The following is an 18,671-nucleotide window of genomic DNA, read 5'->3' on the forward strand; positions in this document are numbered from 1 at the left end:
CCCACACACACACACACACACACACACCAACATCACACACAAACACACACACACACACATCCCACACACACACATCACACACACACACACAAACACACACACCAACATCACACACACACCACACACACACACACAAAAACACACACCACACACACCACATTGAATTATAAATTGTTCGTAGAATTCTACGATTCTAAAATGTTAATTAGTTTTACTTTTTAAATGTATATACATGCATGTTTTTTGTTGCATATATATCTGTTCTAGATTCAATGTAAACACTATGCTTTGGCAATACATTGTAACAATTGTCATGCCAATAAAGCACATATTGAATTGAATTGAATTGAGAGAGAGAGAGAGAGATGTCGTCCGAGGATGAACTCATGATGGCACCTGAATGAATGAATGAATGAATGACAGGATGCTTTAATCAGACTCTTGACTGCAGTCTGATCCACTCTGCTGATTAATCTGGCCAAGAACTGACCATCTAGAAAGCACAGAGTGTAGTTCACTTTGCTTAGAAGCAGGAATATCTGAAATAGCAAAAAACTAATTTTAGTCTGTGAACGGGTGAAGAGAGGAATTAGCAAACAATTTGGAGTTGGCATGATTTTTGAACAATGTCTCTTCTGCTCACCAATGCTGCATTAAAAAAGTGAAAAATACAGTAAAAACAGCAATATTCTGAAATAGTATTACAATTTCAAACAGCTGTTTTCTATGTGAATATATTATAAACACTAATTTATTTCTGTGATGCGCAGCTGTATTTTCAGCATCATTCCTCCAGTCTTCAGTGTCACATGATCTTCAGAAATCAGTCTAATATGCTGATTTGCTGCTCAAGACACATTTCTGATTATTATCAATGCTGAAAACATTAATGTTTTTGTGGAAACTGTGATACATTTGAATTTTCAGGATTCACAGATGAATAGTAAGTTGAAAAGAACAGCATTTATTTGAAATAGAAATCTTTTGTAACATTATAAAAGCATTTGCTGTCACTTTTGATCAATTTAGTGTATCCATTCTGAATACATGTATCAATAAAAACCCTCGAAAAAGTATGATAGCTTACGTTTATTTTGTTTGAGCATTTCATATCATCAAGTCTTCATTTTTCTCACAACACAACATAACCTGTTTTCCTCTTTCGTTTAATATACTGGGCGTTAATTATTAATCAGACTAATGCTGCTATTTCACAGACGGCTATCCTTTCCTCACGCATGCAACTCCGTAAAAACTCATTTATATTTCAGCATGTTTACTGTGAACATAATGCATCTGTTTGTTAGAGAAAATGTGTTTTCATCACTGGGACAACAGACGATGTATGAAACTGCTGAGGAATCACGCAAGATGGAGCCGAGCTAAAAATAGATTCTCTCTGCAACTACCACTGAGGAACATCAGTGCATGAGACGCAAGCAAACTATTTCTAGAAATGGTCGTATTTTATGTGCATTAAGTGCAGTTTGAGTTGCATTGAGCTCTGTGAAGAAAAGTGTCACCCTCATCATTGCCCCAGTGAACAGGGAATGTTCTCAGAACGTTCTGGCAAGGTTCTCTCAAAGTTATGAATAAAGGTTTTTGCAATAATGTTAACAGAACGTTTGTTCAAGGTTTTCTGTGACCGGCTGCTTAAAATGCTTTGACTCTCTTTTTAAAGTCAGTTACATAAAAACATAGACTGGTCTAATTTGAATCCGAAAAGTACGGCTCATTAGACCTTGAATAGCATATGGACTAAGTGTATGCAGCCGGCCACCCTGGTCTTTAATAATGTTCTCAAAACGTTAGCACAAAAACATTTTAATTGCATTTTTGAAAAGTTACTACTTACTACTCATTTCAGAACATTCAGAGAACATTCAAAAGTAACATTCCATTGTTTGAAAAATGATAAAATGTAACCTAAAATGTTCCCTTAATGTTTTCGGTAACACTTTACAATAAGGTTCCATTAGTTAATGTTAATGTATTAACTAACATGAACAAACAATGAACAATAAATGTATTAATCTTGGTTAACGTTACTTAATAATAATACAGTCGTTCATTTTTAGTTCACAGTGCATTAACTAATGTTAACAAACACAACTTTTGATTTTAATAATGCATTAGTAAATGTTGAAATGAACATGAACTAAGATGAATAAATGCTGTAGAAGTGTTGTTCATTCTTAGTTCAGGTTGACTAAAGTAATTAACTAATGTTAACTAATGAGTGTTAGCATGGTTTTCTGTAACATTCACATAACCAAGAAAAAATATTTTTAAAACATTAAAAAACAAAACAAAACTGGACACTGTAAACGTTCAGAGAACATTCAGAAACGGGAACGTTAGCAAAAGGTTCTTAGGACATATTTTTGTTCAAACACGTTCAACTTTGCCCATGTTTACTAACTTTTAAGTCAAGGTGATTTACATAGCACTTTTAACAATACAGATTATGTCAAAGCAACTGTACAGCATTAATTAGGAAAATAGTGTGTCAATAAGGCAAAGTGACAATAGTTCATCATTGAATTCAGTGATATCATAATCCAGCTCAGTTCAGTTTAAATAGTATCTGTGCAATCAAGTCAACGATATCGCTGGAAATGAAGTGTCCCCAACTAAGCAAGCCAGAGGCGACAGCGGCAAGGAACCAAAACTCCATCGGTGACAGAATGGAGAAAAAACCTTGGGAGAAACCAGGCTCAGTCGGGGGGCCAGTTCTCCTCTGACCAGACGAAACCAGCAGTTCAATTCCAGGCTGCAGCAAAGTCACATTGTGCAGAGGACTCATCTGGTTCCTGTGGTCTTGTCCCGGTGGTCATCTGAGACAAGGTCTTTACAGGGGATCTGTATCTGGGGCTCATCTAGTTGTCCTGGTCTCCGCTGTCTTTCAGGGCTGTAGAGGTCTTCTCTAGGTGCTGATCCAGCATCTGGTCTGAATATGTACTGGATCCGGGTGACTGCAGTGACCATCAACGCAGTTTGCATTAAATGTAAAATTCTGCCTGCCTTGTTCCTGTCAGCTCTCCGTCTGTGACCGTGTGCCCTGCATTTACAGTACGAGTTTATGTCTTGCCAAGTCCTATCAATCGCAAACCTCCAGCTCACACTTCATCAGGCCGTCTCATTAAGCTTCGCCCCCACTTTGGCCTTTTCCTCCTCTCCTCAAAACCGCCACACCAAAATTACAAATACGCCAAAAAGACGCCACCAGATCCGTTCCTGACCTCTCAAACCCTCTTCAACAACGAGCTTGACAAACGACACTTGACAGAACGACTCCTGTGGTTTCAATTTTCAAAATCTGTACAGCAAAAAGCCTCATGGAACAACCAGGATAACAATAAACCTCTCAAAATCATATTTGGTCTATGCGTAATATTTCTTAAGGGCAACTTTGCAGTTTGGAAATTGAGTTTGTCTACTGTTGATTCATGCTTCAGCTGCATCGTTCGAGGGCATCAAACGACTTCAAAATATGTTTTAAAATAACATGAAATGATATCTGCAACTGAAAAACTTCCATAATATGACATATTTTTGCATGATACAGGATATTGAAGCAGAAAAAGAAAGTGATGCTTTGTTACATTTTGAATTTAGATTAATTTAGAACAACGTGCATTGATGAATCATTCACAATAAGACCAGGAACATGAATTAAAGAACATTAACATTGATTTCATGTTGACTTTAACGTTTGCATGGATATGCACTGATATTACCTGACATTAAATGCATTTACTTCTAACGATTTGTGCAAAATAAGACCAGATGCATACTGCAAGTCGGGTTGATTTGATGAGTGTAATGGATTGCTTTATCTAAAGCCAATAGACCTTTATTGCCATATATCTCTTCTGAAAGCCCCGAGGTGAAGATCTCAAACAGAAAGAATTGCAACAAGGATAATGAATGCCGGAGTGTGAGATGAGATTAGCAGGAGCACATTGGAAGTGTTTCTGGTCTTCGCTTACCTTGCTGTGAGCGTAGACCACAGATCCCAAGAGCTTCCAGGTTCCCCCGCGCCGATCCATGCGGATCATCCGGAGAATCTGGAGGAACCGGAGGCTCCTGATGGCGGAGGTGGCGAACACATTCCCCTGCGTTCCAGCGGCCAAAACCGAGATCGAGGCGATCAGCACCATGATGTCTGAGGAATGAAAAAAGAAATATAAACGGATAAATACACAATCATATAAAATATTAATGTGACAGAAAAGTGACTTTGTGCATTCAGGCATGCATTTCATCTCTATATAAGTAAATGTCAGTAAAAATGTTTTTATGCTTTTGAAATACGTCTCTTCTGCTCACCAAGGCCGCATTTATTTTATCAAAAATAGAGTAAAATTGTGAAATATTATTACAATTTAAAACAGCTGTTTTCTATGTGAACAGATGTTAAACAGTAATTTAGTTCTCTGAATTTTCAGCATCATTACTCCAGTCTTCAGTGTCACGTGATCTTCAGAAATCATTCTAAAGCAACATTAATTGGAAATAGAAATCTTTTGTAACATTATAAATGTCTTTACTGGCACTTTTGATCAATTTAATGTGTCCTTGATGAATAAAAGGATGCATTAAAAAAATACAAAATTTTAACAATACTCTATATGTTCTGTGGGAATCAAACCTATAACCTCGGTGTTGCTGCATGGCATTGCTCATGTTGAAACATAATTTAGACATTTTGATCTTTTTCCATTCAATTACAGTGAATACAAGCTGTGCTTATATGACTAGAAAACACTGAACGGATAAGGATTTGTGGTGTAGGATTTACTGTTAAACTATTTTCACTGATAATAAATTTAGCAAATAAATACAAAGAAACATGAAATGCATGAATTTTGAAGTATAAAGACTAAAATAGTATGTTCTTGCAAAACGTACTCTTCATTTACAAGTTGAAAATAATTTTTCAGTGTAGCTTGGCAGTACTCACCGATAACACAGAAAGGTTTCCGGGCGAATTTTAACCTTCCCCTCCATCCTCTGTATCGACAGCAACATCCTGCAGACCAGATCCTTACGATGTATTCCACTCCGAAAACCACAATGGTTACAATTTCCTACAAACACACAGACAGATGTCATGTTAGCATGTGATCAATGCACACGTGTTAAATCAATACCTCTGTGATATTACATACAAGGATGTAGAGGGCGTCTTCTGAGCTCTTCTCATATTCTCTGATGGTGGAGAACACAGACAGAACCAGACAGGAGAAAACCAGCAGGAAGCTGAAATGACAAGAGAAAAAGCAGTTTACCTGATGTGCATTGCATTTGCATGTGATTTGGGCCAAATAAAACCAGATGCATGTATTAATGCAGTAAATTTGATCAGCATAATGAATTGCTTTATCTAAAGCTGATCATGTTGCACCTTTTAAGATTTTCCTAATAAACTGTCCAGCAAATAGAGACAAAAAGCGAGTGTTTATTTGTAATCTGTCCTTCAGATGCCACATTAAAGTGGGTAATTGCATTGCTGACACTGTTTTTCTCACCATCTCTCTGTCAGCATGAGCTCTGCTGCAGCTCAATAAGAATCCTGCAGGAAGCTAACGGCGCTCAGCCACAGACGCGGGACATATCAGGCTTGACCCACGCTAGCCCTCCGTGTGACCACATTACACAAACTATTTATTGACACAAACATTATAATTCTCATAACACACCGACCCTGGGCAGTAAATTGATGTGTTTTTATATTATCATCTTAATCTACTCTGCAGCCAATCTAAACTGACAGCTAAACTTTAGAGAAATAGAAAGGCAAAACTAGAATGCAAAATCTATAATAAACATCATGTAACTATTAGAGCTAATGCAATTTCATTAGAAAGCGCAAAGCACTTCATAATGCAAAATATAAATGATACAGCTGTACGTACAGGTGAATAAAGAGAGAAATTGAGCTGTTATTTATAATTTTTTTTTACAAAAGTATTATATTAAATGTACAATAATAATATAATTTAAATACAAACCCGATTCCAAAAAAGTTGGGACACTGTACAAATTGTGAATAAAAACAGAATGCAATGATGTGGAAGTTTCAAATTTCAATATTTTATTCAGAATACAACATAGATGACATATCAAATGTTTAAACTGAGAAAATGTATAATTTTAAGGGAAAAATAAGTTGATTTTAAATTTCATGGCATCAACACATCTCAAAAAAGTTGGGACAAGGCCATGTTTACCACTGTGTGGCATCCCCTCTTCTTTTTATAACAGTCTGCAAACATCTGGGGACTGAGGAGACAAGCAGTAAAAATGTTTTTATGCTTTTGAAATACGTCTCTTCTGCTCACCAAGGCCGCATTTATTTTATCAAAAATAGAGTAAAATTGTGAAATATTATTACAATTTAAAACAGCTGTTTTCTATGTGAACAGATGTTAAACAGTAATTTAGTTCTCTGAATTTTCAGCATCATTACTCCAGTCTTCAGTGTCACGTGATCTTCAGAAATCATTCTAAAGCAACATTAATTGGAAATAGAAATCTTTTGTAACATTATAAATGTCTTTACTGGCACTTTTGATCAATTTAATGTGTCCTTGATGAATAAAAGGATGCATTAAAAAAATACAAAATTTTAACAATACTCTATATGTTCTGTGGGAATCAAACCTATAACCTCGGTGTTGCTGCATGGCATTGCTCATGTTGAAACATAATTTAGACATTTTGATCTTTTTCCATTCAATTACAGTGAATACAAGCTGTGCTTATATGACTAGAAAACACTGAACGGATAAGGATTTGTGGTGTAGGATTTACTGTTAAACTATTTTCACTGATAATAAATTTAGCAAATAAATACAAAGAAACATGAAATGCATGAATTTTGAAGTATAAAGACTAAAATAGTATGTTCTTGCAAAACGTACTCTTCATTTACAAGTTGAAAATAATTTTTCAGTGTAGCTTGGCAGTACTCACCGATAACACAGAAAGGTTTCCGGGCGAATTTTAACCTTCCCCTCCATCCTCTGTATCGACAGCAACATCCTGCAGACCAGATCCTTACGATGTATTCCACTCCGAAAACCACAATGGTTACAATTTCCTACAAACACACAGACAGATGTCATGTTAGCATGTGATCAATGCACACGTGTTAAATCAATACCTCTGTGATATTACATACAAGGATGTAGAGGGCGTCTTCTGAGCTCTTCTCATATTCTCTGATGGTGGAGAACACAGACAGAACCAGACAGGAGAAAACCAGCAGGAAGCTGAAATGACAAGAGAAAAAGCAGTTTACCTGATGTGCATTGCATTTGCATGTGATTTGGGCCAAATAAAACCAGATGCATGTATTAATGCAGTAAATTTGATCAGCATAATGAATTGCTTTATCTAAAGCTGATCATGTTGCACCTTTTAAGATTTTCCTAATAAACTGTCCAGCAAATAGAGACAAAAAGCGAGTGTTTATTTGTAATCTGTCCTTCAGATGCCACATTAAAGTGGGTAATTGCATTGCTGACACTGTTTTTCTCACCATCTCTCTGTCAGCATGAGCTCTGCTGCAGCTCAATAAGAATCCTGCAGGAAGCTAACGGCGCTCAGCCACAGACGCGGGACATATCAGGCTTGACCCACGCTAGCCCTCCGTGTGACCACATTACACAAACTATTTATTGACACAAACATTATAATTCTCATAACACACCGACCCTGGGCAGTAAATTGATGTGTTTTTATATTATCATCTTAATCTACTCTGCAGCCAATCTAAACTGACAGCTAAACTTTAGAGAAATAGAAAGGCAAAACTAGAATGCAAAATCTATAATAAACATCATGTAACTATTAGAGCTAATGCAATTTCATTAGAAAGCGCAAAGCACTTCATAATGCAAAATATAAATGATACAGCTGTACGTACAGGTGAATAAAGAGAGAAATTGAGCTGTTATTTATAATTTTTTTTTACAAAAGTATTATATTAAATGTACAATAATAATATAATTTAAATACAAACCCGATTCCAAAAAAGTTGGGACACTGTACAAATTGTGAATAAAAACAGAATGCAATGATGTGGAAGTTTCAAATTTCAATATTTTATTCAGAATACAACATAGATGACATATCAAATGTTTAAACTGAGAAAATGTATAATTTTAAGGGAACAATAAGTTGATTTTAAATTTCATGGCATCAACACATCTCAAAAAAGTTGGGACAAGGCCATGTTTACCCCTGTGTGGCATCCCCTCTTCTTTTTATAACAGTCTGCAAACGTCTGGGGACGGAGGAGACAAGTTGCTCAAGTTTAGGAATAGGAATGTTGTCCCATTCTTGTCTAATACAGGCTTCTAGTTGCTCAACTGTCTTATGTCTTCTTTGTCGCATCTTCCTCTTTATGATGCGCCAAATGTTTTCTATGGGTGAAAGATCTGGACTGCAGGCTGGCCATTTCAGTACCCGGATCCATCTACGCAGCCATGATGTTGTAATTGATGCAGTATGTAGTCTGGCATTGTCATGTTGGAAAATGCAAGGTCTTCCCTGAAAGAGACAACATCTGGATGGGAGCATATGTTGTTCTAGAACTTGGATATACCTTTCAGCATTGATGGTGCCTTTCCAGATGTGTAAGCTGCCCATGCCACACGCACTCATGCAACCCCATACCATCAGAGATGCAGGCTTCTGAACTGAGCGCTGATAACAACTTGGGTTGTCCTTGTCCTCTTTAGTCCAGATGACATGGCGTCCCAGTTTTCCAAAAAGAACTTCAAATTTTGATTCGTCTGACCACAGAACAGTTTTCCACTTTGCCACAGTCCATTTTAAATGAGCCTTGGCCCAGAGAAAACGCCTGCGCTTCTGGATCATGTTTAGATATGGCTTCTTTTTTGACCTATAGAGTTTTAGCCGGCAACGGCGAATGGCACGGTGGATTGTGTTCACCGACAATGTTTTCTGGAAGTATTCCTGAGCCCATGTTGTGATTTCCATTACAGTAGCATTCCTGTATGTGATGCAGTGCCGTCTAAGGGCCCGAAGATCACAGGCATCCAGTATGGTTTTCCGGCCTTGACCCTTACGCACAGAGATTGTTCCAGATTCTCTGAATCTTTGGATGATATTATGCACTGTAGATGATGATAACTTCAAACTCTTCGCAATTTTTCTCTGAGAAACTCCTTTCTGATATTGCTCCACTATTTTTCGCCGCAGCATTGGGGGAATTGGTGATCCTCTGCCCATCTTGACTTCTGAGAGACACTGCCACTCTGAGAGGCTCTTTTTATACCCAATCATGTTGCCAATTGACCTAATAAGTTGCAAATTGGTCCTCCAGCTGTTCCTTATATGTACATTTAACTTTTCCGGCCTCTTATTGCTACCTGTCCCAACTTTTTTGGAATGTGTAAAAAATGTGTTTTGAAATCCAAAATGAGCCAATATTTGGCATGACATTTCAAAATGTCTCGCTTTCAACATTTGATATGTTATCTATATTCTATTGTGAATAAAATATAATTTTATGAGATTTGTAAATTATTCCATTCCTTTTTTACTCACAATTTGTACAGTGTCCCAACTTTTTTGGAATTGGGTTTGTATATTAAATACATTATAAAATATAAATATATTGCATAAATAATACTAATATAATTAATAATACAGATATATAATTATATATGTGTATATGTTCATTTATGTATATTGTAATGTAATAATATTAATATAATGATAACATGTGCATATATATATATATATATATATTTATAAAATTAATTTATATATTTCGATTTCATGCTCCTCAGTATTTACAGGTGCATCTCAATAAATTAGAATGTCGTGGAAAAGGTTTTGTTTAATAAATAAATAAATGTGAACATTGCATTGGAATTTATTTACATTTATGTATTCATTTAATGGTATTTTTGCTAAGCAATAACAGTGCATATTTTTGTACATGAATATGCAATAAATAAATAAACAAATATAGCACACACAAATTATTATTTATAATGTAATAAAAAAAGAAAAAATAAATAGTAAGATGCGTAATTTTATTTCTATGCATTATTTTCATGCATTCATTTATAAGTATTTTGATAATCTTTGGTCAAAAAATCTTTCTCTAGTACAGATACTTCCCTTCTTCTTCACTTTATTTGAACATCATGATAACAGAAGGATCTCATTTTCTCTGCGAGGTCATGTTAGAGGTTCATGGAAAGGTAAAAACAGGTTTAGTAGCGGTGATTGATAGAGATGACACTGTACTGATAAATGACACGTGCGTCTTGTTTTCACAGCAACATCATTTCAGGAGAAAGAGTCTGTCGACAGTCCCGGTGCAATAATGCTTCCCAGCAGGCATGTAAACTGTAATTGGACTTAACGTACGAGCAGACGCAATATAATGCTCCACTGGCCAAGTGTGCAAAGCTACAGCGCGACGACTCTACAGTACTTAAAAGGAGTTTTCTGATTCTTTAGCTCTATTTTTACACTCCCAAACATCTTAGTCAGCACTTTCTCCTAATGACTATCAAGGGGGAACTTGAGCTTAGACTGGTCTGTGTTTAACAAGGATTAATTAGCTGGTGATTAGATGAAAAGAACAAGCAAAAGCAAGCACTAACACACTCACTCAGATACAGAGGAACAGCCAATCAGAGCATTTGTTTTGGAATTTATATCTCTTTTCTCTATCTTTGTTGCCAGGCAAACTTTTCAATTTAGGGATCATATCAAAGGTGTTTGTCCCAGAAAATATTTAGATGTTATATGTGCATGAACTAAATAATTTAACGCCAATTTTGTTAACTAGAATCAGGGTTATTGTTAACTAAAACTAAAACCATGAAAATAAAATTATTTCAGCTAGTTGCCAAGGCAACATTTCTCATATTAGTTTAATTTGAAGTACTAAAATAACTAAAACTAAATAAACCAAAAATAATATATACAAATTAATAAAACATATATATAGACATATTTAAAAAATAAAATAAAAACACACAAAATTTACTAAAGCTTTAACTAAAATCAAATCAAATTAAAAAATAAAATAGCACTAACTAGATAACCAGAACACCACAGAGAAAGAAACCACTTAGAGCCATACAGAACTTCTTAGCAGTGACCTAGCAACCACCCAGATCACCTTAGCAACCAGCAACCAAAGCCCTGTTAACCACTATTACACATGTTCTTCAAAAAATGTAAACCTCTAGTTATTAATAACTCAACTTCATGTCATGCCTGACACATTACACATGGTAAAATCAATGTAAAACACGACCTGTCTGTCGGGGCTTTTTGCTTTATTGTTATTATGTGGGAGAACATTTATTTAAATTTTGACTTTTGCTCAGAAGATCTTTAATGGGGTCATTTTCTCAGAAGTCTCCATTTTATGGAAATAGAACTGTTGCATAATTCCAAATAAATAAATTAGGATGCGATTCACAAATGAATGCCAGGCAAAGTTGTGTTTGTGACATAAAAATATATTTGTGAATATGTTTTTTATTTGCAAATCTAATTTTATTTATTTGTGAATTTAATTCATGTTTGTGAAACTCTAAGATTTATTTGTGGATCTCAGTCTATTTATTGTTAGCCTCTCTACATTTATCTGTGGATCATAATCTATTTATTTAAAATTATGCAACAATTCTATCTCCATACCATTTGCTCTATGTTTAATCTTAGCGATTTTTCTAGAAGAAACAGTCAATGTGATTTGACATTTTGGAAACAATTAACAAGATCTCATTTGTTAACATTAATGCATTTGCTAACATAAATTAACAATGTTAGTTAATTAAAATGCAATTGTTCATTGTTTATTCATGTTAGCTCAAAGTGCATTACAGTCAACCGATACTACATTGATTTTAAAAAAGAATTAGTAAATGTTGAAATTAACTTGCTTAATTAACTAACAATGAACATCCTTATTGTATAGCACCATGATTTTTCTGTCAAATGCATGATCATGAGATTGTATTATTTGATGCTTTCACAGGTGTATTTTGAATTTTGCATTGCATTTAGTTGTTTTTAGAGTTAACGAAATCTTTATAATATTCTGCCAGGACATTATCAGTTTTTCTATCCGATTTTTGTTAATAAAATGCACAGTTAGTGATTAAAAAGCAACAAAAAACTCTCTTCTATCACGAATCCCTCCTTCACTCTTCAGTTTCTGTTGTCTTTGCATCACACACACCATTACACTGCATGCACAAAACATTTGATTTCAAAGCTGGCCTGCTGTCGTACGGCTCGTGTTACTGAATCCAGTCTGTCCAGCAGTCGCATCGCTCCAGTCCTGCAAACAGCCTCTGTCCAGTGGATTGGATGACAAGACTACAGCTCTGATTACAGATTATCGACTCTGAACAAAACACCCATGTCAATACGGAGAGGAGTCGTCTCTCTCCTCCTGCTGAGAACATGAGGACGCCAATCTTTCCACATACGGGACACAAGTAGTTTTCCAGTGGGACGAAACAGGCCTCCAGGTTCAGGATCATTACGTTTAATGTGTGAGAGAGATCTTGCATTAACAAAAAACATGAATTTGCAGGGGTGGTTTGTGCTGGTTAGAGCCAGTCTAGCTGGCTAGATCTGGTCAACATGATCTTTCTGATTTACCTGGTTAAGACTAGTAATCCATCATCCAACACACAACATATGATGTGACAGTAATACTAGACAAACTATTAATTGTATCATTATAGTTTATATTGTCAAGGTTTATGTGTAAACTAGCTGTTACATAGTTGTGTTCAGTTTTAGTTATTTCAACACATCAGATCATACACACTGCAAAAAAATAATATTCTTAATTACTAATTTCCAGTTAAAATATTAAACAAAAAATTGTAAAACAAGATGAATTAGACATTATGAGTTTTAAGTTACCCAGCGACAGTCTGAAGCATCACCAAATACAAGACACCACCCGTGCAGTCTGTGGAGAATCAACAACTGGCTGGTGATCTGAATGTGTGTTACTGCTGGTTTGAAAAGCCCAGTCTCACACCCCACAGCCACTCTGATCTGCACTTCCCTTACCAAAAAGAAGTATACTTCAAGTTTATTTTATTAAGTATACTTCAGTAAAGTTTAAGCATATTTTTAAGTATACTTTATGTAGTAAGTATACAAATATCAGTGTACCAGTAGTATACTTGTAAGTGTACTATTTCAATACTCCTTGGGACTAAATTGGCCCACTTTCTAGTATATAAAAGTATACTTTTAATTGTACTTTAAGTATAACAGTAGTAATCTTTGAGTACACAACTAGTTTACATATATGTTTTTAGTTTGTACTGCAACTATACTAAAAGTGAACTGATAGGTATACTGATAGTTTACTACTTAAATACTTTAAATCATTTTTAGTTCACTTTGAAGTATAGTCTCAGTAAACTACTAGTTTAGTAGGTTTATACTGCAAGAATACTTGCAAGTTTTCTTTAAGTGAACTTTACATCATACTTTAAGCTTAAATACTTTAAATCATTTTTAGTTCACTTTGAAGTATAGTCTCAGTAAACTACTAGTTTAGTAGGTTTATACTGCAAGAATACTTGCAAGTTTTCTTTAAGTGAACTTTACATCATACTTTAAGTATACTACTATGTCCCTATTTAGGTATTAATTTGTTTATATTTTGTTATATGAATATCTGAACATACAAAACATCAAAAGAAAGAACAGGGCATCTGCTTGTAAGCAAAAACATTTTATTCTAGCTTCATGCATTCTTTTTTTAAACACTTGAATGTGGGTAAGTTTCATAAATAAAAAAAAGAAAGAAATAAACAACATTTTGAACAAAAAGCTGAAAAAGACCATGAAATGGATTCAGAATGAAAATCAAAATGTAGATGGAGTCGATCAACACCCCAAAGCTCTTCATGGGTCGACATTTTATTCCATAACGTTACACAGTTTTGATGCTGTTTTATGTCTGATGCTCGTTTCGGTTTCTTCTTCGCTTGTGTTTTGGAAATTCTGTACAGAAGATGTGTAATAGCGCCCCCTACCATATAACAATGAAAACATGGATTCCCGGAGCACAAGTATAGCTCAAATATATTTAAACTTTTTCTAAGTATAAGTCAAGTATACTTAAGTCATTTTAAGTATACTTCTGAGAAGTACATAAAACACATTTCTGATAAGTACATAAAAAGTAGACTGAAAGTATATTTTCCTATTTTTTTGTTTAAAAGAAGTATACTAATAGCACATTGAACAAACTTCTTTTTCATAAGGGTTCACACATTCACCTACCCCTCCTGCAACCCCCCTCCCTCTCTCTCCCACCATTCAACCTGCGCTTAAGGTCTGTGTAGAGGATGTGAACCGGGTCTTCAGAAGACAGAAGACTAGGAAAGCTTCAGGTCCAGACGGTGTTTCACCTGCCTGTCTAAAAGTCTGTGCTGACCAACTGTGCCCGATCATTACACAGATCTTCAACAGATCACTGGAGCTGTGTGAAGTTCCCTGCTGCTTCAAACACTCCACCATCATCCCGGTCCCCCAAAAACCCCAAATCACTGGACTTAACGACTACAGACCTGTCACTCTCACGTCTGTGGTCATGAAATCACTTGAGAAACTGGTCCTGGCCTACCTGATGGATATCACTAGACCCTTGCTGGATCCTCTTCAGGTCTGTGGATTATGCAGTCAACATGGGACTGCATTACATCCTGCAACACCTCGTCAGACCTGGGAATTATGCATGGATCTTATTTGTGGACTTCAGTTCGGCCTTCAATACCATCATGCCTGACCTTCCCTCAGACAAACTGACCCAGCTCTCCGTACCCACCTCCATCTGTCAGTGGATCACCAGCTTCCTGACAGACAGGCAGCAGCTAGTGAGGCTGGGTTAACTCACATCCAGGACTCTCACGATCAGCACTGGCACCCCTCAGGGATGTGTGCTCTGTCCACTGCTCTTCTCCCTGTACACAAATGACTGCACTTCTAAAGACCCCTCTGTCAAGCTCCTGAAGTTTGCGGATGCCACTACAGTCATCAGCCTCATCCACAATGGAGACGAGTCTGCTTACAGACAGGAGGTTAAAGAGCTGGATGTCTGGTGCAGTCACAACAGCCTGGAGCTCAACACGCTCAAAACAGTGGAGATGATCGTGGACTTCAGGAGAAACCTCCCTGCACTCCCCCCACTCACCATCATGAACAGCAATGTGGCTGCAGTGGAGTAATTCAGGTTCCTGGGCACCACCATCTCTCAGGACCTGAAGTGGGACATTCACATTGACACATTAAGGCCCAGCAGAGATTGTACTTCCTTCACCGGCTGAGGAAGTTCAACCTGACACAGGAGCTGCTGAAACAGTTCTACTCTGTAGTCACTGAGTCTGTCCTGTGTTCATCTATATAATTTTTTTTCCAAAACACAAAACAAAACAAAAAAATACATAAAAATAATGAAGAAAGTCATTGTCTGAGACACAGTCATGACCACTGACCGTTCGTTTAATCGCCCCATAACTGCAGTGTGAGATGTTCCTGTCTTTGATTAGTCATTGATGACCAGTACACACACACACACACACACACACACACACACATTTGATTATACTAATAGCACACAGGATGTCCCATGATTGTTTTCTTGAGATAATTGAACTGCCCCTCACAGGAAGCTGCTGTATTTCCATTCGTTCACACTAATTGATGCACAACACGTGTGTTTCCTCATCTACGACTTTCATATTGCCTTAATTTGCTCCTTCAACCGTAGATCTCTGATTCACACTAAAACAGCCAGACAGGATAGAAAAATCAAGAGTGAGAAACTATATTTACATTTCCTGAATGAACCAGCAGTGATGACCAGTGTTGGGGAAAGTCACTTTTAAATGTAATGCATTACAATATTGCATTACTCCATAAAAAAAGTAACTAATTACGTTACTTAGTTACTTTTTTATGGAAAGTAATGCGTTACGTTACTTTTGCGCTACTTTTAAAATCTGGACAGGGCTTGCTTGTTTGTTTTTTAATTAAAAAATTATATTTTTGGCAAATATAAAAGCCTTTTCACACCAAAAGTGAAATGAAGAAGCCTCAGGCTGAAGGGAAAGTACATTTACGTCTGTACAGTAGAATGCAGAAGAAGAAATTTCAACACACTTCAGCAGTAAAAAAAGACACACAAATGTTCGTCTAGAGTTATTTTTGCTTATTAGTATGGTTGAACTGGATCATCGAAGGTCAGAAGCAAAGACATTGCTTAATAGAATGGGATTAAATACATAAAGCATATTTGTGTTGTTTAACATTTAATAGCTCTCCGTACCCACCTCCATCTGTCAGTGGATCACCAGCTTCCTGACAGACAGGCAGCAGCTAGTGAGGCTGGGTTAACTCACATCCAGGACTCTCACGATCAGCACTGGCACCCCTCAGGGATGTGTGCTCTGTCCACTGCTCTTCTCCCTGTACACAAATGACTGCACTTCTAAAGACCCCTCTGTCAAGCTCCTGAAGTTTGCGGATGCCACTACAGTCATCAGCCTCATCCACAATGGAGACGAGTCTGCTTACAGACAGGAGGTTAAAGAGCTGGATGTCTGGTGCAGTCACAACAGCCTGGAGCTCAACACGCTCAAAACAGTGGAGATGATCGTGGACTTCAGGAGAAACCTCCCTGCACTCCCCCCACTCACCATCATGAACAGCAATGTGGCTGCAGTGGAGTAATTCAGGTTCCTGGGCACCACCATCTCTCAGGACCTGAAGTGGGACATTCACATTGACACATTAAGGCCCAGCAGAGATTGTACTTCCTTCACCGGCTGAGGAAGTTCAACCTGACACAGGAGCTGCTGAAACAGTTCTACTCTGTAGTCACTGAGTCTGTCCTGTGTTCATCTATATAATTTTTTTTCCAAAACACAAAACAAAACAAAAAAATACATAAAAATAATGAAGAAAGTCATTGTCTGAGACACAGTCATGACCACTGACCGTTCGTTTAATCGCCCCATAACTGCAGTGTGAGATGTTCCTGTCTTTGATTAGTCATTGATGACCAGTACACACACACACACACACACACACACACACACACGATCTCACATTTGATTACACTAATAGCACACAGGATGTCCCATGATTGTTTTCTTGAGATAATTGAACTGCCCCTCACAGGAAGCTGCTGTATTTCCATTCGTTCACACTAATTGATGCACAACACGTGTGTTTCCTCATCTACGACTTTCATATTGCCTTAATTTGCTCCTTCAACCGTAGATCTCTGATTCACACTAAAACAGCCAGACAGGATAGAAAAATCAAGAGTGAGAAACTATATTTACATTTCCTGAATGAACCAGCAGTGATGACCAGTGTTGGGGAAAGTCACTTTTAAATGTAATGCATTACAATATTGCATTACTCCATAAAAAAAGTAACTAATTACGTTACTTAGTTACTTTTTTATGGAAAGTAATGCGTTACGTTTGTCTGAGACGCAGTCATGACCACTGACCGTTCATTTAATCGCCCCATAACTGCAGTGTGAGATGTTCCTGTCTTTGATTAGTCATTGATGACCAGTACACACACACACACACACACACACGATCTCACATTTGATTATACTAATAGCACACAGGATGTCCCATGATTGTTTTCTTGAGATAATTGAACTGCCCCTCACAGGAAGCTGCTGTATTTCCATTCGTTCACACTAATTGATGCACAACACGTGTGTTTCCTCATCTACGACTCTCATATTGCCTTAATTTGCTCCTTCAACCGTAGATCTCTGATTCACACTAAAACAGCCAGACAGGATAGAAAAATCAAGAGTGAGAAACTATATTTACATTTCCTGAATGAACCAGCAGTGTTGGGGAAAGTCACTTTTAAATGTAATGCATTACAATATTGCATTACTCCATAAAAAAAGTAACTAATTACGTTACTTAGTTACTTTTCTATGGAAAGTAATGCGTTACGTTACTTTTGCGCTACTTTTAAAATCTGGACAGGGCTTGCTTGTTTGTTTTTTAATTAAAAAATTATATTTTTGGCAAATATAAAAGCCTTTTCACACCAAAAGTGAAATGAAGAAGCCTCAGGCTGAAGGGAAAGTACATTTACGTCTGTACAGTAGAATGCAGAAGAAGAAATTTCAACACACTTCAGCAGTAAAAAAAGACACACAAATGTTCGTCTAGAGTTATTTTTGCTTATTAGTATGGTTGAACTGGATCATCGAAGGTCAGAAGCAAAGACATTGCTTAATAGAATGGGATTAAATACATAAAGCATATTTGTGTTGTTTAACATTTAATTATTGCAGGTTTGCGTCATATTCTGAGTTGCATTATTTTTATTCATTTTGAGGAATACTGAATCTGTGTGTGTTTTTTTTTGTGTGAGTGAGATGAATTAATGCATATTCATATTTATTTTAGAACTACAGTAACATCTTCTGATTTCTGTCACCATGGCAACACCAGAGCTGTCAATCAATAAATTGAAAAGAAAAAGTAACTTGCTTTACTTATTTGAAAAAGTAACTCATATATTCTCTTGTAAATTAAAAAGTAATGCGTTAATTTACTAGTTACTTGAAAAAA

General features: G+C 36.5%; 1 protein-coding gene across 1 annotated transcript in view; it reads right to left on the minus strand.

Annotated features, from left to right (window-relative positions):
* Window positions 1–18,671, minus strand: part of kcnq2b (potassium voltage-gated channel, KQT-like subfamily, member 2b) — a 50,240-nt gene that overhangs the window by 21,397 nt on the left and 10,172 nt on the right. The window contains exons 2-4 of the mRNA XM_016251876.1: window positions 7,190–7,280; window positions 6,982–7,108; window positions 3,993–4,168 (exon numbers count right to left, since the gene is read on the minus strand). Of these exons, the coding sequence (XP_016107362.1) occupies window positions 3,993–4,168; window positions 6,982–7,108; window positions 7,190–7,280 (394 nt within the window). The remainder of the gene's footprint in view (window positions 1–3,992; window positions 4,169–6,981; window positions 7,109–7,189; window positions 7,281–18,671) is intronic.

The sequence above is a fragment of the Sinocyclocheilus grahami genome, unplaced genomic scaffold (genome assembly GCF_001515645.1).
Source record: "Sinocyclocheilus grahami isolate Dianchi unplaced genomic scaffold, SAMN03320097.WGS_v1.1 scaffold1073.1, whole genome shotgun sequence".
Lineage (NCBI taxonomy): Eukaryota > Metazoa > Chordata > Actinopteri > Cypriniformes > Cyprinidae > Sinocyclocheilus > Sinocyclocheilus grahami.